The 23,144-nt window shown below is 37.3% G+C and overlaps 4 protein-coding genes across 5 annotated transcripts; 2 read left to right on the plus strand and 2 right to left on the minus strand.

Moving 5' to 3' along the window:
• Positions 1-1,304: 1,304 nt before the first annotated feature.
• Positions 1,305-3,165, plus strand: LOC117928940 (nematode resistance protein-like HSPRO2). Its single transcript, XM_034849082.1, has one exon. The coding sequence runs from the start codon at positions 1,415-1,417 to the stop codon at positions 2,843-2,845; it is 1,431 nt and encodes a 476-aa protein (XP_034704973.1). The 5' UTR covers positions 1,305-1,414; the 3' UTR covers positions 2,846-3,165.
• A 1,953-nt stretch (positions 3,166-5,118) lies between these two features.
• Positions 5,119-7,742, plus strand: LOC117927987. Its single transcript, XM_034847733.1, has 2 exons — positions 5,119-6,957; positions 7,204-7,742. Exons 1-2 carry the CDS (start codon positions 5,672-5,674, stop codon positions 7,439-7,441), a joined length of 1,524 nt encoding a protein of 507 aa, XP_034703624.1. The 5' UTR covers positions 5,119-5,671; the 3' UTR covers positions 7,442-7,742.
• A 2,642-nt stretch (positions 7,743-10,384) lies between these two features.
• LOC117928797 (glycosyltransferase family 64 protein C4) lies at positions 10,385-15,495 on the minus strand. 2 transcript variants are annotated; one of them, XM_034848812.1, is made up of 6 exons: positions 14,853-15,495; positions 13,783-14,179; positions 11,805-11,968; positions 11,613-11,683; positions 10,815-10,942; positions 10,385-10,679 (listed from the first exon to the last, which is right to left on the minus strand). In XM_034848812.1, exons 1-6 carry the CDS (start codon positions 15,038-15,040, stop codon positions 10,647-10,649), a joined length of 981 nt encoding a protein of 326 aa, XP_034704703.1. In that variant the 5' UTR covers positions 15,041-15,495; the 3' UTR covers positions 10,385-10,646. The 2 variants fall into 2 exon arrangements, with proteins under 2 accessions (XP_034704703.1, XP_034704702.1); XM_034848811.1 differs by having other exon boundaries at positions 10,385-10,942; positions 14,853-15,493.
• A 1,033-nt stretch (positions 15,496-16,528) lies between these two features.
• On the minus strand, positions 16,529-17,146 carry LOC117928522 (secreted RxLR effector protein 161-like). Its single transcript, XM_034848399.1, has one exon. The coding sequence runs from the start codon at positions 17,144-17,146 to the stop codon at positions 16,529-16,531; it is 618 nt and encodes a 205-aa protein (XP_034704290.1).
• Between the last annotated feature and the right edge of the window lie 5,998 nt (positions 17,147-23,144).

The raw sequence follows: 23,144 nt of genomic DNA on the forward strand, positions 1-23,144 counted from the left end.
CGTGGCCCCAACCATGGCAAAGGGATTAGCGAATTTGAAGGCGTAAACGCGGAGAACGAGTCCAAGCAAGTGGATTAGTAGGAATGGATGAAAGGAATCTTCTTTCTGCCGCCACCCTTAGAAAGGCTGAAATTTCAGCAAGGAGACAAAGTTAGAGAGTTATCCACATCCCACCAACCCAACTTAACAAGTCACAGCATAGTAACCCATATATGGTCACTTTTCATAAATCAGTACTGTACCAAAGGATCATCCACAGGAACAGAAGCCACCCTTTATCGTGGTTAGGCAATTAGGCTGAACGGCATTTACTCGAATCCGGACATGATATTGGACGTAATATTTGACAATCCAAAGGCAGTCAACAATCACGATGCATTTAATGTGGATGGATGTTGCACTTGCACATTCATGCATAGTGGGTGAAGTCCACTGCAAGTGCCATGTTGTGCGGCAGTGAAAACAGAGTTGTGCTAGAGGATGACTTGATAGACAAATTAACTTACCAAAACCATCCAACTGCGCCTTCCATTAAGCCATTTATCGTGGTCAAACAAGCATGAAAATTGTTGTGATTCCACCCCAAACACCAACGTCTCTTTTGACCTTTCTATCAATTATCAATTATCATTAATTAACAAGACCAGACCATAAATGAATTGGTATTCATGTAACACACGATGCATATCTTCCTTAGAAATAATTCAACAAATGAAGTAACTTCTAAGGAATTCAATTAGGCTCTTTAAGCGCTGCGGTAAAATTTCAATTTTCCCCTCCACTCTTAACCATTTACGCCAGGTCGTTTTCCCCTGAAAGGGCGGACGCACCGGAGTCCCACACTGTCAAAGCTGTAATTATGGGGGAGAATCAGGGGCACTTATATCCCTAATTGGGTCAGTCAGCTGTGACCTTTCAACGAATGGACTGATTGTGGAACACTGAGGATTGCGGAATCATCCCACGAAAACACCAGAGTATGGGAACCACACCATTGGCCTACCACGTGTCGTCATGTGATTAGAGATTTGGGAAAAATCCGAACGAGTGTGGTCAGTGACTTGCCTCCTCGGCGGACTAATTTTGAAGATGATCATGGTCCAAGTTCAACGATTCAATCCGCAGGGTGCAAACCTTGGCGGCATCCTACAAGGGTAGTTTGGTGATCAAGGTACAAGCATCGTGATGCATGCCTAATGGATAAGCATCATGTGCTTTATTATTTATTAATTCTATTCACTGCGCGGCGACTTTGAAATTCCTCGTTCTTCGTGAGCCTTCTTTCCAGTTTTCACACGCTTTTCTCATCGACTCTCTCTTCCCCTATAAATACCTCCATCTCTTCGCCTCCTCAATTAGAGCAAACCAGATAATACAAGTTGTCGACGGTTTTCATTCATTTCTATTCCTAAACATGGTTGATTTAGATTGTACAGCGAAAATGGTCTCACCTGATATGCCCAAAAAGTCGCCCAAATTTTCAAATAAGCTTCAGGTTTCGATCCCCTCTGCGTTTCGTGCCGGTGATTTATCGTCCGCTCCTTCGCCTGAATGTTCAGCGTACGAGTACTACCTCCGGCTGTCGGAGCTTAAGAAGCTATGGGATTCGAGAGAGTTTCCGAATTGGAAGAATGAGTCTCTTATCAGGCCGGCTTTGCAAGGGTTGGAGCTCACGTTCCGGTTCGTTTCCACCGTTTTGTCAGACCCCAGACCGTACGCAAATCGTCGAGAGTGGAAGCGGAGGCTCGAGTCCTTGACGACCAATCAGATTCAGCTCGTAGCGATCTTGTGCGAGGAGGAGGAAGAAGAAGGGGAGATGCGTGGAACTGCACCCATCTCTGATCTAAGCTTATCGAACGGCGTTTTGGCTCGCGATGGGAGCTGCGCGGAGGTTTGGAAGGCTCCGGGAGCGACACCGGTGGTGAGCCGAACCAGCGAAGCGAGCTTGCTTCCAAGGCTGGCCACGTGGCCGAAATCGGAAGATATTGCACAGAAAATCATGTACTCGATTGAATGCGAGATGCGAGGGTGTCCGTACACTCTAGGTGTGGGAGAACCGAACCTCGTAGGGAAGCCAAACCTGGAGTACGACCTAGTCTGCAAGCCATCAGAGCTTCATTCTCTGAAGAGGAATCCGTACGATCACGTCGAGAACTATGAGAACCAGACGCTGTACACCACTTCCCAGATCTTGGAGTCATGGATCTACACAGCGCAACAGCTTCTCAAACGGATAGCAGAGAGAATCGAGGAGAGAGACTTGGAAAAAGCCTCAAGCGACTGTTGGTTGCTGGAACGAATCTGGAAACTTCTGGCAGACATCGAAGACCTCCATCTCCTAATGGACCCGGACGATTTTCTCAGGCTGAAGAAGCAGCTCTCGATCAAATCCTCGCCGGAATCAGAACCATTCTGCTTCAGATCACGAGGACTCGTTGAGATCACGAAATCGTCAAAAGATCTGAAACACAAGGTTCCCTACCTCTTGGGCGTTGAGGTGGATCCAAAGGGAGGGCCAAGGGTTCAGGAGGCAGTGATGAAGCTGTACCGCGAAAAGGTAGGGTCGGAGAAGATTCATTTGCTTCAGGCTTTGCAGGCGATTGAATCAGCATTGAAGAGGTTTTTCTATGCATATAAGCAAGTGATGGTGATGGTCATGGGAAGTTCGGAAGCGAGGGTGAGCCGGCCACTGTTGAGTTCCGATTCAACGGACTCGTTGTCTCAAATCTTCATGGAACCCACATATTATCCCAGTTTGGATGCGGCGAAGACGTTTTTGGGAGACTTCTGGGACCATCAACATGGCACCTACGCTTCCAATAGATCAGGTCGAGCTAGGAAATGAGGAAAGGTGGGGGAGCTTGACTCGGCTTCTCTTAGGAGTCAACTCATTGGACCCTTGTGTCATTCATACCGAGTCACAGCATCGAGTGACCAAACTTGGATTTGCAAAACATACGCACATACGTGGGAAAGAAGACATTATTTATTCTTTTAATTTTCTTTTTCTTTTTTTTTTCCTTTCTTCCCAGATGCTATAGGCTTGAATTGAAAATTCTATTACTTGTAACGTATGATATTGTTTTTCACCTGTAAAATATTCTACTTATCATTCTTAAGGATTGTAATTTTGAAAGCTCATGGATGATCACTTGTAACAAAAAATCCAGGTTTGATTTCGTTGCAAGTAAAACTAAAGTCCAATCCTCCACCACCTGGTGACATCTCCCTTACTTTCAACCTTGTGGTAACATCCTATCAAAAGTAAGGATACGTTTAGAGTTTGGTAATATTTTGAAAATAGTTGTTAGAAACAGTCTTATTTTGATTTGAAATATTCTTCATCGTTTTTATTATTATTTAAAAACATGTAGGAAAAATAATTAAAAGACTAAAGTTTTACTAGAAATAAGAAGGTTATTATTTAAAGAAATGGAAGTGATGAGCTGTTAAATATAAAAGGGAGGAAGAAGGAGCCTCCCACGCCCAATTCAAAGTGGGTGGAATGGTCAGGTCAATGCAGGAGTGGGATATCACAATTTTACGTGTTTTAAGCACATTTTTGTTCACCCAACTTAGAGAAAGTTGGTGATTAATAATGAAATGTGATGGGTGGTCCATCTCAAATTGGCAACGACGGTAGTTGGACTGTTTCAAAATAAAGAGCACGTTCCCGGTTAGCCCATAATGGGTCGATGTAATGTGACGAGGGAAGTCTTCGGTTTGGTTACAACATCTATTCTTACCTATCCAAAAAAGTACCATCACATAAATGGTATCATCTACACATTATGTCATGGCTTTGTAGTTGGGTTCATTGTTTGACCGGTTTGATTCCCGTTTTATGATTTTAAGCCAAAGAATGGTTCAATCAGCAGTGGATGGACCAGCACACTGCTTCTGTAGTTTTTTTCTTTGTAACTCAGAATAATAACCTTTCTAATATATTTCACACATATTTATTTATTTAATAAAATCGAAAGTATTAATATGTTTTTATTAGAATAATATACATCAAAGCTGAAAAATGAAATATTATTAAAAATTTTCATTTTTTTTAATGTATATTTCAATTTCTTCCAAATTATTATTTTTTAATAAATACATATTTATATATTTATAAAGTCGTTGCTAGTATTATGCTTCAATCATAGTTATTATACCAACCATCCAATTAATAAATTGAAACTGATAACCTTTTTCATTCAATAATCAATCAGCTTCATGAAAAATATTGTTTCTAACTCTTAATAACATTTGTCAATGCGGTGTTGTGTGTTTGTATTTTGGCTAAACAGAAATTATGGTATATGGCTAAGGTCCAGAACACCCTACCACCTACTCTATGTGTTATGGGACAGTCCCCGCAAATTGGGCTCATTCAGAGCCCAATGTTTTAATCTGTTAAAGAAGAGGGGTCCAAAATTTGGCCCACTAGACTAACCCGGTTTGAGGCCAGCCCAACCCTCCAGAGTCTCATTAGGGCTGACTTTATGCTCCATCGTTCGCCGCCTAAGCCTAATCCGCCAGATTCCCACCAAAATCCTTCAAAATTCCATGGGTAAATCATAAAAATCATCCTCATCTCAATTTAATTCCTAAACCTTTTTTTTTTCTTTTTTCTGAAGTAATGTTATGGTGGTGTTTGTTTTTTTGGCTTTTTGCTGAAATCAATTTGTTTTCAGAATTTAGGTTGTTTGTTTTTCTACTTTTTTATGACTTATTATAAATTTTTTACTAATTAGAAAAAATCAAAATATATATCTTTTTCTAAATAGAAAAAAATAATATATTGGTTTTTATGTGAGTTTTTCTACATAAAAATGCTTAATATGCCTTTTTATTTGACATTTAGATTTAGTACGTGATGTTATTTCAAAAAAAAAAACAGTTTAAGAAAACCAAGGGTCAAGCCTACCAGGCCTAAACCCATGCCAAGAAACCAATGTCAAGAATAAATACCGAGATGCCACATGTTGTTTGGTTTCTGCAACGTGGCAAGAAAACAACGTCCCCGCGTGATCATGCTTTTGTTGGACACGAGTAAATCCTACTTTTCCATGCAGGCCGCTCGGTCAATCTGTCGAGCTGCATCTCATTTTTTCCGGAAACAAACAGTTGCAGGTGTCCATAGCAGGACTTTCTCTCTCCTCTTTTTTCCACCATTTTGTCACCTGAACCAGAGGAAGCTATATCTATATGCAGTGACTACTATGGTTAATCATCATCTTTCCATTTGTCTTCTGTTCTAATACATTGCATCTGATACATTAATTGAGTTTTTTCTCCTCCCTTGAACTCAATTCCTTTTTTGTTTAACTGAATTGAATTTGGCGTGAGGAAGGTGGAAGGAAATAGTCATAGGCAGAGGTGTACTTTGATTTTGACTTAGGGGATATGGCTGATCTGGTTACAGGTAGGCTTGAAATGAAAGCTAGTTCTAGACTTTCTCCTGATTCGGCACCATATTTTTTTTCAAAGCAAAATTAGCTTTCAGTTTCATTCACGGACTTTCTGGGGCTTTGACTATTTGAATCCTTATTCTTCTTCTTCTTCCTCCTCTTCTTCTCCTTCCCCCCCAGGGTCTCCTTTCATCAGTTTCTCATCACCCATTACTCCTAGTACGCTCTCTTAATCTGTAGACAAGTGGGTTCTAATCGTAATCAAAGATATGGGTGTGCAGGTTGGATGGCCAAAGTCACACCCTTTTGCCCCTTATTCAATCTCTTCTTCTCAGAAATTGGGTTCTACCGTTTGTTTATATCCATTCACAAGACTTAAGATCAATGATGGAGCTGTAGCTCGCAGGCTTACACTCTCAAAAGGCTGTGCCATTATCCGAGCTTGCTGTGCCAAGTTAGATCAATTCTCTGATGATGGTTTTTTTCCAAGACTGGATGATCATGATGATTACTGTGACGATGACCACAAGAATTCAGTGTCCAAAATCTTTGAAAATTCAAGGTACAATGAAGATGATGATGATAGTAGCAACATGGGGTTTTCAGCATCATTTTCTTCTTCCAAGCTTGACTCTTTGAGGCCTTCTTGGCTAGAAATTTGGCCAGAGCCGCCCAACTGGCCAGGGAGAGATGAGATCATTCAGGCAAGCATCGAAAGAAAGGCGGTTAGGTTTGATATCCCTGTGTCTCTGCGGATGATTAAGAGGAAGCAACAATGGGAAGAGGGTGTTACAAAAGGAGAAGATTCTGTTTATTGTTCTGTGAAGAAGGCCTTCTCTTCGATGGTATTCATAATTAGGGAGCTGCAGAGCTACTCCTTACAGATAAAGGAAATTCTCTACTGTGAAGATCTTCAAGGGATTCTGAGCCGGGTTCATAGAGAATTGCATGCATCCTTTGTATGGCTTTTTCAACAGGTGTTCTCCAAAACACCAACTCTCATGGTGTATTTGATGATTCTATTAGCGAATTTCACAGTATATTCACTGATGGATGATACTGAAAATGCAGAAACTTCTATTCCTCCAACCTCATCTATGATCACTGAGACTTTCTCAGTGACAGAGAGAGAGAATCAACCACAACCCAATTTCCAATCTTTAATTTTCCTTAAGACATCATCGGTCACTTCTCCAAATGAGGTTGTGAAGACTAGCATCAGTACTAGACCATTGCCAATGACCCTATGTTCAAATGTGGTTGCTGATGAGTATGGGAGCGGGGAACTGACCCACATGGAGGAGGTGAACTTGTGGAACTCAGTGGTAGAGGAAGCTTCAAGGATGGCGGCCGAATCAGGGGCTGAGGCTCTGGATCATGAGACTATTCAAAGGATGGTCTCTCCGGTTGGCGTGGAACTTGAAGCAGATGACTACATAGAGTATTTCAGAACAGATCTTCTGTACCAGATTAGAATATCTGAGGATCCCAATAATCCCCTTCTGTTGTGTAATTACGGGCAGTTCCTCCGCCTTTTCGCTCGTGATCAGGACAGGTGAACTTCTAACCCAATTTACTTGAAGGGCCTTTTACATTCTCTGCATATTTTCTGTGTCATAATAAAATGTAAAGTGATACTCTCTTCCAATATCTATCCATGGACACAGTTTAGAACCCTGGCTTCTTTTCGCTACCCATTTTTCAAATTCAAAAACAATTAGGAGGATAGAGAAGCTCTTTAGCCACAAGGGTTTGATATATAGTGATATGCTGATGAATTTGTGTGGTTGGGGTTTAACAGGGCAGAGGAATGCTTCAAGAGGGCTGTAGAGGTGGAACCAGAGGATGGAGAGGCACTGAACCAATATGCAAACTTCTTATGGATGGTAAGGAAGGATCTGTGGGGAGCAGAGGAGAGATTTCTGCAAGCCATGGCAGCAGAGCCAGGAAACCCTTACCGTGTTTCCAACTATGCCACTTTCCTTTGGAATACTGGTGGTGGGGATACCTGTTTTCCTCTCCAACCATCCCAGCTGTAACAAGAAGAAGGCTGAATAGTGGAAAGAAAATTTAGATTACTCTCTTGTGCCCTTCTTGCTCCTAATCTATTGCTTGATTTCTTGATTTCAGCAAAAAAATGCTGTTTCAACAAACAGCATTTGGGGTACATGACTGGTATGCACTAAATGCACTATCTTAAAAAGGAGTAGCAATGAATGAATGGGGATTGGGGATGAAAATGGTTGCTCAAATTGTGGACTACTGGTATATGTGGGTCAAATTCATTTTAGGGGTTCTTTTTAGCTAAATGAATTGGGGGCCGAATGTGTTTTTTCATGAGAGAACGGTTTTTGGCTAATTTGTTCCTTACAAGGTCTCCTCAGAAGCGGGAATTGTTCTTAGTCTTACTGTAATTTTTCTCTCACTCTAAAAGCTTTCAGGATTCTCAGGTTGTTGAGATGAGGTGTAAGTTTGGCCATCAATGCTTGTGCTAGGATGCGTTTGTTTGGAACCTTTACACGCGATCATGGGTGATGAGACACAAATATCAATGATGTGATTTTTATGGAAATATGGAAGGAGATTTCAATATTGATTAAGATGAAAATTTTCATAAAAATAAAATAATAAATTCAAAAGAAATTGAATAACAAATAAAAATTATAAATGAAATTTTGAAAAATGATAATGCCCATGTAAGATTAGATTTTTAAAGAAAAGAATTTAACAATGTGTACTAATATTAACATCATAAAAATGTTTGTAAGATAACAATAATTATTTTAATTTCTTTTCATAATTTATCATAAATAAAAAATTGTTTGAATTTATTTTGTATTATATTTGAAATTTTATAAGATATTTATGCAAAGTATGATAAAATATCAACTAAATATCTACTCCTCTTTTCAATTTCCTACCCCTATATTATTACCATCCATGCTTATAGAAGCGAATGAGAAATTATACATGCATCACTCGTGGCATCCACTCAGGATTATGAGGTTTCTAGAACAAAAATACCCCTTACTTAAAAAACCAAAATATCCTTAAACTTCAACTTCCATCTACCGTCTTTTTTCTATTTACATTTATTTTCTTCTAATATCTTTAAAATCCTAACAAAACTGTAGGGTTGGACAATTTTTTTGGATTCCTCCTTGATGTCCAACCTTTTACCATGGTTCAAAATCACCGCATTGGTCGTTGACTCGATATCGACGTCTCGGTTCGATATCAGGTGATATGCAAAATAAGATGCTTAAAAGTTCAAAAAATTGTAAAAATTATTTTTAATATAATTAAATGAATTAAGAAACTAATAAACTTAATAATAAATTATTGACATAATAATAAATTAAATAATTTCTTAAATTATTAACAATAAATTAACATATAAAATAATACACCTTATATAATACCATTACCATATAAAATAATATATTACCTAAATTAAAGTCATTCATACCATATTTAATATATAAAATACTAATTTTCAAATTTTTAATTCCAAATACCGTTAGCATATAAGATAAAAGGTAAAATGATGCAAATACATGAACATTTGAAATAATAAACCATTTTTATATAAAACAATACATTAAGCCTTTTTCTTCAATTATCAATCCCAAACATTACTTATTCACACCATGGGATACTCGGTTTTCAGAAGCAAAAGCAGTCAAACAACATAGATCGAGCAAGGAGAGGCAACACCAACATGCAAAGATCATCATTGATGAAAGAATGTGATGTTTTTCACCGATCCTTCATTGTTATGGGTCTTGAAATTTTTTTTATTTTTAAAAGAATCTCTCATATTTATTAGAGTTTTAACAATTTTGGTTATTTTTTGTTGTAATTTAAAAGGGAAAAAAAATTTGGTTTAATCTGAGAATATTTAGGTCTTAAACAAATCTCAACGGAGATGACTAAGTTTAACTGGTTCTTAGTTGGATTTGTATTGAAGATAGTACCGGGTATCGGACTCGAAGCGCAAAGGTTTGAGGCGCTCAAACTTGACCGATAATTTGAACCTTTCCGCACTGCATAAATTTCTTTCTTTCTTTTTTAAATTTTCTTCTATTTATTCAAATATTTTCACTTCTAAATTATTTATAAACATCTTTTAAATTATTTTTTGTACCAAATATTTGTCAAAACTTACAGAAATAATAAGCTTTAAATTATTTTCGTGTAGAACAAACAGAATATTAGCGTATAAAAAAATGCATAAAAGATGTTGAAATCCTAATTGAAATGCATTTTTTTTTTGTTGACAAACAATTTTGGAAGAAGAAGATTTTGCCTTAGGATTTGCTGCGAGAAAAAAGAAGAATAATTTGTAGCTTGGAATTATTCTTTTGAGCTTTGAAATAATCTCAAAATTTTCTAATCCCAATATCCATACATTAAACCTCAAGTATGGTGGAGCATCAAAACCATGCCCTGCTCCAGTGGGTGTCCATCATAACCATTCTCCAACCATTTTCCCCGATCTTAGCCATCTCCCCAGTCCCTCAACTGCAGAGTGGAATAAAATGTTCAGTTCGGGAAAATGAACTAGGAAGACAACTAAATGTGAAGATGCCTCATATTACCCAAACTTTCAAGCTTTAGACCATTTCTCTGGGTGAGCATTTTTTGTTCTTCATTTCATGCTACAGCCAATTGGTGGTATACTACATCTATTCATTTCTGTCTCTTTCATTTCCCATGCCTGCTCCCCTTTTGTTAATTATGTCTATGACCCTCCATTTTAATTGTCTTTTTAAATGCAAGCTAAGATCAAAATTGTTACTCATTTTTCTCACATTTAAGCATTTCCACAGCATTAGCTTATTGTGTGCGTAAAGAAGGCTACTGACCATCCCACTCAACAACATTTTGTCGCAAAATCACTAATGCTTAATCACAATTTGGGTATTACTATGGCATCAAAAAGCAAACAATAGTCAGCATCAAACATGAAAGAGGAATTCTGCAAGTAAAACCCTAGCGTGTTCAATTAAACTGACAATGATGAGAAATGTCAAAAATGGCGACTGCCCATCAAGTTACTATATAAAGAATACAAGATACCATCCTAAATGAAAATGCTGAATCAGCTTCTATCTTCAAAATGGCGTAAATTTGATAGAACTTCAGTATTATACAAGCAGGAAAAAGAAGAATTGGAATTGCCCAACCAGCTGAACAAAATCAGAGGAAAATCAACAACTGAGTGTAGGAGAAACTCCAGCATCACCAAAACCAGCTGCTCCTGCTATCTACAGCCTTCAGTACTATACAAGCAGGAAAAAGAAGAATTGGAATTGCCCAACCAGCTGAACAAAATCAGAGGAAAATCAACAACTGAGTGTAGGAGAAACTCCAGCATCACCAAAACCAGCTGCTCCTGCTATCTACAGCCTTCATGGAAGTAGATACCAAGGGCATTCGTCCATACTCCATGGCAAATCTGTTCACGCACTGGGATCGTTTTTCAGTATGACCTCCCAAGCTACTGATTCCAGTTGAACCAATCTCAAATATCTTACCTGCAATGGCAGGTCAAGATGCATCTTCAGAATAAATTTAATTAAGAAAAGAAATGAAAAGGCAATTTCAAACAGACATTGGAGCATACTTCTTCTGCCGCAACTTACCATCACTTAAAATTCCATTACCTAATGCTAAATACAAGTACAGCTTTCCTCACCATTACTTAAAGAGGAAGAGTTAACAGGATACAGAGGATCCAGAGGATTGGTGTGAAATATGCATAGAAACTAATGTTTGCATCAATTGAGGACAAGATAAGAGAAAGTTGGCTAAGACGGTTAGACCATGTGCAAAGTGGAAGAGAAAAACAATGTGGATTGAAGCAATAAGAAAAATACATAATGGCCTGTCATTTAACAAAAGACATGGCCAGAAATAGAGCATGCAGCCAGCCCCAAGTTATAGAGGGTATAAAGATTTTGTTGTGTTAAATTGTGTATTACTTTGTTAAACAAGATCTCTTTTTTGCAGTTTGCAGCAATCTGACTTTCATTTCAATTAACTGCAAGCCTTTGTTGTCAATATGAGTTTCTCCTAAACATATTAATAACTATGATCTCTGTGCATTGCAAGGAATAAAACACTAGTGAAATGATTAAACAAAAAGTACAGGATGAGAAAAAGAAATCAAAGAAGTACACAATTTAGTTCATCTGTATCATTTACCTTTCACCCATATAGGGGGAGAACCAGTTACATTTGCAACAAGGAATGACATTGCAATATCTTCACAGTTCCTGGTGAACCAATACCAATATTCAGGGGAGAAAGAGAATACATGAGCAATGCAATTCAACAATCAGGGAAGAAAATGGTAAACAATATGCTCTATGTAGATTAATCAAGGGGACAAGAAACCTGTTTTTGGTTGTAAATTCTCTGATTGAGGCTGGCATCTCATTCGTATACAGACTGAAATACTTTTTATGGAAAAAAGCTGCCTTTGAAAGTACCATACTGTATGTACCCGTCCACCAAACAGACCACCATCCAGCATAAACATAGGAACCTGTATTGCCTTTCTGCATATAAAAACTTGCCAGTTAATAGAAGGAATGTTTGACATAGATAACATCTTTCACGCAGCTGGCTTTCTGGCTCCTATTTCAATCCAATGGAAAAACCGACTGTAGATATGAAAGATCATGCCAACAAAATCAAATTTGACCCACAAACTGATACTTCCAAGTCCCAAGTTTTACCATAAATCACTGGAAAAAATAACATCATTCAATTATTTACCATCTACAACAACAAGAAGCTCAGTATGATGTGTCACAAGTTCTTCAATGTACATCTTCACAAGTTGACAGTAGAGTAATTCGTGCCAGAGATCCAATTATAAAATACATGATAATGAAATGGGAAGAGGATAGAATATTCTACTAAAAAAAAATCTGATTACTTACAATAAAATGTAAAACACAAAAAAAAGTAAGTTCACTGGTATGACAATATATCGACATTCCAAAACTTTAAATTAACCAAATCAATGTCTTAAATATCAGGGTACTTGACGTTAGCAGGTATTAGATTAGCACTTGGTTCCTGTTCCTGACTTTTGGTATTGACTTATTTTGGAGTTCAAGTTACAAGGCCTTGTTCAGATATGGCAGTGGCAGGCAAACAACTCATAAAGATAATTGGGAGAATCTTTTTTTGATGAAAAATATCACCAATGATGACAAAAGAAATATAGGGATTGAACACCCTTCAAGCAAACAGCAGAAAGTAACAAAGAGGGAATCCAAAAAAGGCAGCACTAGAAAAATCAACCATCCTCAAGATTAAATCCAATAAAACTTGAGAGGGAAGAAGTCCCACAAAAATGCATTAAATAAGGTGGCATACTCCTAATCCAAACTATCTAGTTTCTGGTTAAATAACCCAGTCTTCCATGCAAAGCAGCATCCTAGGGTTCTAGAAAGATCAACAATGTGGTTGATCTATAAATCATACCTCTGAAGCCCTCTCCTATCCCGAGACAAGCACAAAAGAACAAGAACCAACTCCCCCTCCACCATAGACTCAGTTTTTGTAACAATTCCCCTTCTACAAGACCACCAAATCTCCCTCCTATCCAACAGGATGGTTGATAACACTAGATTCTCTCTCCCTCCCTCCTCTCTTTTCAGAGAAAGGAAAAACCTTATCTGGCATCACATCTTCAGATAAAAATGGCCTATGGATTTCAATGTAAACATAGTTTTCAATACATGCAGACTCATTATTGAGGTGGTTCATGCCAAAGAGAGGTTCTTGTTAAACATTTAAATCAATTTAAATCAATTATTTAGGATGCTTAATCACAAGCCCATAGGTTTAGTTAGGCATCCTTAGGTTTTTAGACAAGTTAGTTTCCCATATGCGCTTGAAAGTGGAAAGAGATTCCAGAATCATTATTTTCTGATAGCATTCCAGAATTATTATCAAGGACCTTATGCCAGAGGGAGGTGTTTGTTGGGTGTTTAAATAAACTATTTAGGATGTCTGCTCACATGCCCATGAGGTTGGTTAGACATCCTTATGTTTTCAGACAAGCTAGGATCAAATGTTGCAAATTTCTGAATCTTCCAAGGCATATTAACTGAGTTGTCATGGAGGATATAAATATGATGGTTCTAATGCATTTTGTTTTTATGAAAAATGATTCTCCACCTAGCTACAGGGTATGCTGAACAAAAGCTTAGAATTCAACAAGAATACAAGTACTATAAATTTTTCAGACCATGAAACCAAGGATAAGCACAAAAGATATATACTGATGGACTTTCAGAAAGAAGGAATTATAGTAAGACTAAAAAGAACCAAAAAAGCAGAGAGAGATAAGACATACCGATTGATCAATCCAATGCATACGGGGAACAAATCCTACCATTGTGTCTGGTGCACTCTGCCAGACATTGAAAGCAAATTCTACGGAAGAACAAGGAAATATAATATCATCATCAATCGAAAAGACAGCATCTGTCTTCAAATCCTTAATTTCTTTGAATCTGTTGTTCAGGCTGTCTTCCTTATTGATATCAAATTTCAATACGATTTTTTGACCATCTCTGGAATTAGAATGCACAACATGGTGCAGAAATTTAATGAAAGATTCTGATGGAGGATCAGGCTCACTCCACACAATGTGTATAGAATCAAGCCCAGAACACGATGCATAGTGGGAGACGGACTGCTTCAAAAGATCATTTCTCTTCCAAGTGTTAATCACAATATTATAACCCCTCCTGCACGCAAAAATATGACATGCAGCATAAGAGTCCAGGAAAAAGTGAAATTGACCTTAATAAGGATAAATATGGTTACTAATTTCAAGCAAAATAATAGTGCCTGTTAAATCTACCTACTTACTGTTTTTCAAAGCTTACTAGTTCGAGCAATAAACCTTTAAATCGCAAAAACCTTTACTCACACAGGTCAACATGAAAATGTTTAGTTAAAATGAATGTAAATTTGTTGAGCTCTCCTTAGGTTTGGGGCATTTAGCCATTTTCTTCCACTATCCTGCCACAATACGCCATCTTATCAAATTCTGCCCTTTCAAAACGATCACATCCTTCTTTCAAATTTTGTGTACTACTATCTCATCCTCCTCAGTTTATTTATTTATGTATTTTTCCCAGCAAAGGAGACTATTCCGCAAATCCAAAAATATACTTGTAAAATCATTCCTAGATTTTCCTATATTTCCTCGACAAGACCTCCCCAATCACCTCCAAAATGAGAGGTATGGAAAATTCAATCCAATAGACTTAACTGCAAATCAAAACTAAGTTTCCAAAAGTGTTTGTGCACCAAGTGACCAAGCCTCGCATTCAAAAAGGAAAGGAAAAAATTCGCTTAAATTTTCAAAATATAAAAGTGATTAATAAAATAGACACTAAAAAGAGAGCATAGGACCTTGAAACAGGGTAGATATCGAGGGTATCAGTACGACGACTCCATCGCATAGAATCCGCGGTGCGGCTGACGAGCGCGAACACCGAGAAAGCGATGCAGCTGCAGATCAGAAGCTTAATCTTCACCGATCCAACAGCCGAGATCGCCCCCTGACGGAACCTCTGCATCGCAGTCCTACGGTCTCTCATCACCGCTCGCCTGCTTCTACGATGTTCCGTTCACCATGCTCCTCCGGTTCCGGCAGCAGATCTGAAAACCACCAAGCATCACGAGATTAACTGCGATGGAGGCCTGTGATTTGCTGACTGGAGGCCGCTGCCGTCGCTCTCTTTAATTGATCTTGTGTCCGATAAATCGAGCGTCAGTATCCGTTTCAAAATCGGGATGCCCAGGTTTCTAGGGTGTCAAAGAGGTAGACAGGGAGTGTTATCATTATCATCATGCAAGCCAGTTCCAAGCCGTTGGATGATGCAGGGATCGCACATCATACGGTGATTTCGACTGTTGACCACAAACAGTCCCATTAGATCGGTTCTCCTCTGGACCCTTCACCGTAGACTAAACAACGGGATTACGTTCCAAAGAAGGCGACGACGTCGTTTTCTCTCTCTTTGGCGAATCTTCCATGGGTCAGAGTTAACACAGGGTAGTTGCGGTGAGTCGGCTCATACAATCCAGATGTCTCATAAACGCGATCTAGTTAAACGAGTGTAACTTACCAATTACCATGAAGTTTGCGTAAAAATATGTGTACGGTATCTTCAAAATCCAACAGGCATTACTCCAACTCCGAGTCACATAAATTAAATAAAACGTAGATAGATTAATTTTAACTAACATACTTTGATTATGATACCATTAGATTTGTATAAATTATTGTATGTGATTTTATAAAATATTGCTTTTGTTTTTATGCTACATAAATCGGTTTCTAAGAGGGGTATATGGTAACAACTTCGAGTCAGAGCTTAGATTTCGAATTTAGATGATATTTTCTCCCTATTTCCGTCACATTTAACATATATTTTTTTCTATCTTTGGTTATACTTTGATAACCTTCTTGCTTCCACAAAATTGAATGATGGGAATTGATAAATAGTAATAACAATTATTGTTCATCATGGCGCTTTAGGAAACATTTTTCTATCCTTTGAATAGGAAATAGTTTTTTACTTTTCTTCCATAAAAAAACATCTTTTACAATTTTTTTATTAATTAAAGATCCATTTATTCTAAAATATGTATAGATCTTTAAAACAAATATAAGATATTTTTGTATTTTTAAAAAATAATTAAAAATATAAAAATAGTTTAAAGTTATTGATAGAATCTTAAGAAAGAAGATTCTGAAGAGAAGATAGTGGAAAAGGTTATTTGGAAGACTGTCCAGAAAGTGTCTCCTCTTACTCTTTGTTTTCTCTATATATTTCTACAGCTTAAGTATTGTTACAATCTGTTAAGCATGAGCTGTCAAGACTAATCCAAAACTAATTCTTAACTGATCCTAACTAATCTTCTCTAACATCCCCCCTCAAACTCAGGGTAGAAAGATTTTCTATCCTGAGTTTGTGTCTGAATTCAATAAATTGAGTTGAGAAAACTGTCTTTGTGAATACATCTGCAAGTTGATCAGCTGAGGGGACATGGCGAACCTCTACCTCCTTCCGAATGACCTTTCAAGGAACAAAATAGAGATCAAGCTCCATGTGCTTTGTTCTTGCATGAAGAACATGATTTGCAGACAGCAAAACCGTGCTAAGGTTATCACACCAAACCAGAGGAGGCTTAGCTAGGGGAAGTTGCAACTCACTCAACAATGACCTTAACCATGTGATTTCAGCTACCAAACCTACAAGACTTCGATATTCAACTTCAGTACTAGACCTTGAAACAGTATGTTGTTTCTTAGATTGCCAAGATATCAAATTTGGTCCCAAAAATACACAATGGCCTGAGGTTAAACGTCTATCATCCAAATCAAATGCCCAATCAGCATCACAAAATCCAACTAAATCAAGGCTGGATGATTTCTTCAAATGCAAACCATGTTGCAAAGTGCCTTGTAAATATCTCAAGATTCGTTTCACAGCCTTCCAATGCTCCTCTGTAGGATTCTGCATAAATTGACATACTTTGTTCACACTGAAGGAGAGCTCCGGCCTCGTGATGGTCACATACTGAAGAGCTCCTACTGTATTCCAATAACCATGTAAATCCTCCACAGGATCACCATCTCCAGCTCTCAATTTTAGACCAGTGGGCAGGGAAGTTCTTGCAGGTTTGCCATGCACCATTTTTGTCTTTTGGAGTAAGTCTCGAATATATTTAGTCTGGGATAAATGTAGTCCATTATTGATATGAGAAACTTGTATTCCTAGGAAATAATGTACTTTCCCGAGGTCTTTCAAGGAAAATTCTAAGTTCAATTGAGCTATTAGGGAAGTAATTGCAGTTGTGTCACTACCAGTGACCAAAATGTCATCAACATAGACCAAGACATATGTAATATGACTAGGAGTGAACCTTAAGAATAGTGACTGATCAGACTTGGCGGATACAAACCCAAAACTCAACAATGCTCGATGGAGTTTCTCAAACCAAGCTCGTGGGGGTTGTTTCAAACCATACAAGGCCTTATAAAGTCTACAAACCAAATTAGGATTTTGCTCATCAATAAACCCCTATGGTTGTTGCATGAACACTTCTTCTTGCAAATCTCCATTGAAGAACGCATTATTTACATCCAGTTGCTTGATTGCCCAATTCCTTGAGAGAGCAATGGTGAAGACAACTCTTATTGTAGAAGGCTTAACGACTGGACTAAAGGTCTCAGTGAAATCAAAGCCAGCTTGTTAGTGAAAGCCTTTGGCAACCAATCGTGTTTTATACTTTTGAACAGTGTCATCTGGATTTTCTTTAGTTTTGTAAACCCATTTGCAACCTATAGCCTGTCTACCAACGGGTAAAGGAACTAGTGACCAGGTGTTGTTCCTTTGTAATGCATCATACTCAGCCACCATAGCCTTTTTCCACTCATCTTGTTGAAGGGCAACTGCAACACTTGAAGGTTCTCTTACTGCAGCAATAAAAATTTTGGGTTTAACAATTCCACTCTTTGCTATAATAATCATTGGATGAGTATTATCAGCATCCTTGGCAATTGTCCTAGTCACACTTGCATCCGCAACGGAAGAGACAACATGTTGTACATGAGTAGCAACTGGATTAGAAACAACTTGTTGAGGAGAAACAATATTAGGTGCTAGAGTAGTATCAACATTATTAGGTGCATGTGGGTGAGTGGAAACAATATTATCCATTTCACTTATTGGCCTAGCTAAAGAAATGGGAGAAGTAGGAGCTGGCCGCATTGTTAGAGACAATATTGGAGGAGAGGCTGAAGGAGACAAATGAGAAGTAGAAGGGGAAACAGTGGAAGGTAAACAAGATGAAGCTTGGATAGTTTTAGAATAAGGAAATGAGGTTTCATTAAAAATGACATCACGACTAATATAGACTCGACCATTAGAAGACATACATTTGTAACCCTTGTGTTTTAAACTATAGCCAAGAAAAGTGCATTCTTCACTCCTGTATTGAAGTTTATGGGTGTTATAGGGACGTAAGTTGGGAAAACAAAAGCAGCCAAAAACTTTGAGGAAAGAATAGTCGGGTATGGACTTGAACAAGACTTCAATGGGACATTTGTGATGAAGTACTGCAGTGGGAAGCCTATTTGATAGGTAAACAACAGTCCTAAATGATTCATCCCAAAATTTAAGGGGAAGAGAAGTTGTATGAAGAAGGGTTAAACCATGTTCAACTATGGTCCTATGCTTCCGTTCAGCAACACCATTTTGTTGTTGAGTGTGTGGATAAGAAACACGATGTACAATGCCATTTTCAGAAAGATAAGATTGAAAAGCACGAAATTCACCTCCCCAATCTGTTTGCAAGGACTTGATTTTTGAATCAAATTGCAATTCCACCTGAGTTTTGAAGTTAACAAAGGTTTTGATAGCTTCAGATTTATTTCTGAGTAAAAATATCCAAGAAAATCGTGAAAAGGCATCCACAAAATGAATATAATACCTCTATCCACTATTAGATAATACCGGGGCTAGACCCCATAAATCTGAATGAATTAACTCAAGGGGTTTGGTATAAGTTGTATGAGACAAAGAAAAAGGAAACCTATGTATTTTACCCAAGCAACAAGAAGAACAGAAGTTGGAGTCCATTTTATTTATATGGGCAACATTACATTTGGACAAAACATTTTTAATTGTTGCAGCCGAAGGATGACCCAACCTTCTATGCCACAAATCAAAGGTAGATGACAAAGAAGCTGTATAAACTTTGGAAGAAAATGAACTAGCAACAATAGAAGGAGACTTCGATAAGCTTTGAGTTGGTCTGAGAGCAAGATGTGAGGAGTCAAAAGCATACAATCCATCTCTAACCTTCCCAACCATTAGAACAGCTTGGGTTACCTGATCCTTGACAAAACGGGAATTAGAATGAAATTCAAAAAATACTTTATTATCCTTTGCAAATTTGGAAACTAACAAGAGATTTTTGGTAATGGAAGGTACATGAAGTAAGTGATTAAGTAAAAGAGGTTTAGATGAAAAAGGAGATAAGAATTCAGATTGACCAATATGCTTAATGGACAAACCTGTTCCATTCCCAACATGAACCTGATTTTGCCCAGCAAACTCAACACTTTTCATCGGATTTACAGGATTAGGTGTCACATGGTTTGAAGCTCCAGAGTCCGGATACCAATTATCATCACTAAAGACTTCAGAAGTTGGGATAACACCATTTACTTGGGGTGAAAAGCTATAATAAGCCCGAGGAGAAGGGTTCCTACCTAACAGATTTTGTGGTACCTGGAAAGTATGGTCAAACCTATAATAGCACTGTGATACTACATGACCTATTTTACCACACAGTTGGCATACTGGTTTCTCATTCTGATTATCAGAGTTCCAAGGAGGTCTTGCTTGAAAACTACCTCTGTTTCCTCTACCACGAAAACCACCTCTATTACTTCTTCCATTGTAATTCCAATTGAATCCACGACCACCATTGTAGCCACCTCTACGACCAAAGTCTCCACCTCGTCCAAAACCACCATTGTAACCTGAATGACTACCTTGAGAGTTAGCAGCATAATAATCCTGCTTAAAACGATTCCCTTTTTCTACAGCGTTAGAGCTTGCAACATGAGCAGAAGGAGAGGAGTCAAGAGAATTGTTGTTCTTCTCAACTCTGGATTCATGAGCCATCAAAAGATCTTCAATTTCTTCAACTAAAAAAATCATCATTCCTCAAAGTGACTGAGGTAACGAAAGACTCATAATCATTGGGTAAACCATCAAGAATTGATTCAACATGATCTTTGGTTGACAAAGAAACACCAACAGATGCAAGTGAATCAACACAAACCTTGATCTTCGCAAGGTATTCATCAATTATTGAACCTCCCTTCTTGGTATGTTGAAGTTGAGTCTTGAACTGTTTCGCCTTGGCTCGAGTCTAAGATGCAAAATATTGCTCTAATCGTCCCTAAAGAAGAAAGGATGTATCACAACCAACTAACCGAGGAAGAATTGACTCAGAAACAAATGAGAGAAGCCAAGAGAGCAGTAGTTGATCCTGTTGTTCCCACTCGAGGAATTCCTTAGTTGCTTTTCCAGATCTCGCATCTTCTCTGGTGAGAAATTGAACTGGTACTTCATCATCACTGGACACAAATTTCTGTAGCCCATAGCCTCAAATCGCAAAGACGATTTGTTGTTTCCAGATCAAGAAATTCTTGTTATCAAGCTTCACGGACAGTGAGTGATTGAAGTTAATTGGAACAAAACGAGTGGAAGACAAAGGATTAGGGTTCGCTATTGCAGGACTGATATTGACCTCCATTGAAGAAGACTCATGCTCTGATACCATGATAAAATCTTAAGAAAGAAGATTCTGAAGAGAAGATAGTGGAAAAGGTTATTTGGAAGACTGTCCAAAAAGTGTCTCCTCTTACTCTCTGTTTTCTCTATATATTTCTACAGCTTAAGTATTGTTACAATCTGTTACAATCTGTTACAATCTGTTAAGCATGAGCTGTCAAGACTAATCCAAAACTAATTCTTAACTGATCCTAACTAATCTTCTCTAACAGTTATTTTAAAATTTTGTATTTTAAAACATTATAGAAGTTCTTGGCTTCTAGATCAACTGCAGGTCACTTCTTCCCCATCTGTCGTTAAAAATCCAACCCATATGGCCATTATACTTGGCACACAATGCCCATTCACCAAAACTTATCCCAGTCTCTCACACTTCACCTAAAAACAATCGTCATTACTTCGAAATGTCTCTCGGTCTTTTCAGTGTTATCCTTTTATTGGGTACTAAAAAATTATATTTGATAATATTTTAAATAAATAAATATATATATCAAAAAAATACTTTGTGAGAATGATTCTTAAGAATAATTTTTAATTGTTTTGAAGAATAAAATTTCATATATATTTGAAATATTCATCATCTTTGTAGGGTTACCTAAAAACACTTTACAAAAAAATTAAAAGGAAAACACATCTTGAATTTATTTTTTAAAAAATAATGTTTTTCAAAAAAACAAAAAAATACTTTCAAATTTAAAATCCTATTTTTTATTTAAGATAATAGAAAACTATTTGCAATAAAAATTATCAAACAAGTACAAAATGTTTTGTTGTACGAATGTATGAGCTGAAACCGGGTTTTTAATGTAAACTTGGTAGGCTGATGGGGTTGGTGCACATGTCTTCTCTGGCACAGCATCAAAAATTCACGATCAGAGAGTGGAGGTGGATGATGATGAATAGAAAGACACAACTCATATTTACTGTACAACCCAAGACACCAATCATGGAAACAATAATGAAGCTGGGCAAGGTGTGAGGGGGTCGGTGGCATATATGCACTTTGGTCACCATTATTTTGTCTGCAAATCTGCCGACTCTATATTCCATGACAGCCATGACCCAACGAGTCAAATTTGAAGGCACAGCCCCAACACCCACCTTCCACTACAAACTTGTGTTGCTCATTGGTGGTATAGTCTTAAATTTACAATCTCATCAACGTGGGGCCCAAAAAAACTAAGCACCATGTAGCATCAGGGCTTAACAATTGGCTGAAATTGTCGACATAATGCTGTGGATTTATAGGTTTCAGTGTGATGGCAGAGTTGAAGAAATATCGATTGACTCTCGCCATGAGCAGAGCTAGTCCTTGTCACAACATTTGGGTTTTCAAAACAACTTATCCCTCACCAATCAAAAGCTTGCGGGTCAAACCATCAAAACAAGACTATAGTACTACCGACGGTCAGTTTAATTTACCATATGCTGTCCCTTCACTGGGGGTGGGGTAGGTTATTAAAAGATGAGAATTTTCCGGAGTGCAAAAAACCGTTGGAAGTGTAGAAAATAGAAATAGGAAAAAACACCATCCGTGGAAGCACTCTATTAAGCCGACTGTGACACTAACATCGAGGAACTAAAGCTAGCCATGAAAACAAATGAGATTAGATGTCTTAATAATCTTAACCGTAAGCGAAGGAGATTAAGTGATGTGCTCATTAACCCATGTAATATTGTAACTAATGCACTGAGTATCGTGTCGTAGGAGTATGTTGGCTAGGATGACACTCAAAGAAAGTAATCAATGTTTGGTTCATAAAATTTCAGAAAAAATGTAAGGAAAAAAAATACAAAGGAAAAATAGAATGAAAAAAAAAAAAAAAATAGATTAAAAGTCGATAAATTATTTTTTTATGTTACTTCAAACTCATTTTATTTATTTTAACTCATCAATATGAAGATTAAATAATTTATAAATACATAAGTTTTTAATTAGTTTTAATTATATTTGATTTTCTTTTATATTTTTTATAGTACAACTAAATATGAAAAAATCATTTTCTTTTATATTTTTTTTTTCTTTTCTTAGTATTTTTTGGAAACTAAACATAACCTTAATCTTATTTTTGAAAACGATAATAAATGAATATGAAAATTTTGTATAAGAATATATAAGATTTATAGTGATTCATTTTCAATATAAGAGTTGCATTCACTTGCAATCACCATAAATTTTTACTTTGATGAAATGAAACTTATAAGAAAATTATAAAAAGTCTCATACCGTTTAGAATTTTCTTTTTACATTTCTCTATTATTCTCAATAATCTAACCAAGGTAATTATCCTAAACATAACATAATTAAGGTGACTAGATTATA

Source organism: Vitis riparia, chromosome 13 (assembly GCF_004353265.1).
Source record: "Vitis riparia cultivar Riparia Gloire de Montpellier isolate 1030 chromosome 13, EGFV_Vit.rip_1.0, whole genome shotgun sequence".
Lineage (NCBI taxonomy): Eukaryota > Viridiplantae > Streptophyta > Magnoliopsida > Vitales > Vitaceae > Vitis > Vitis riparia.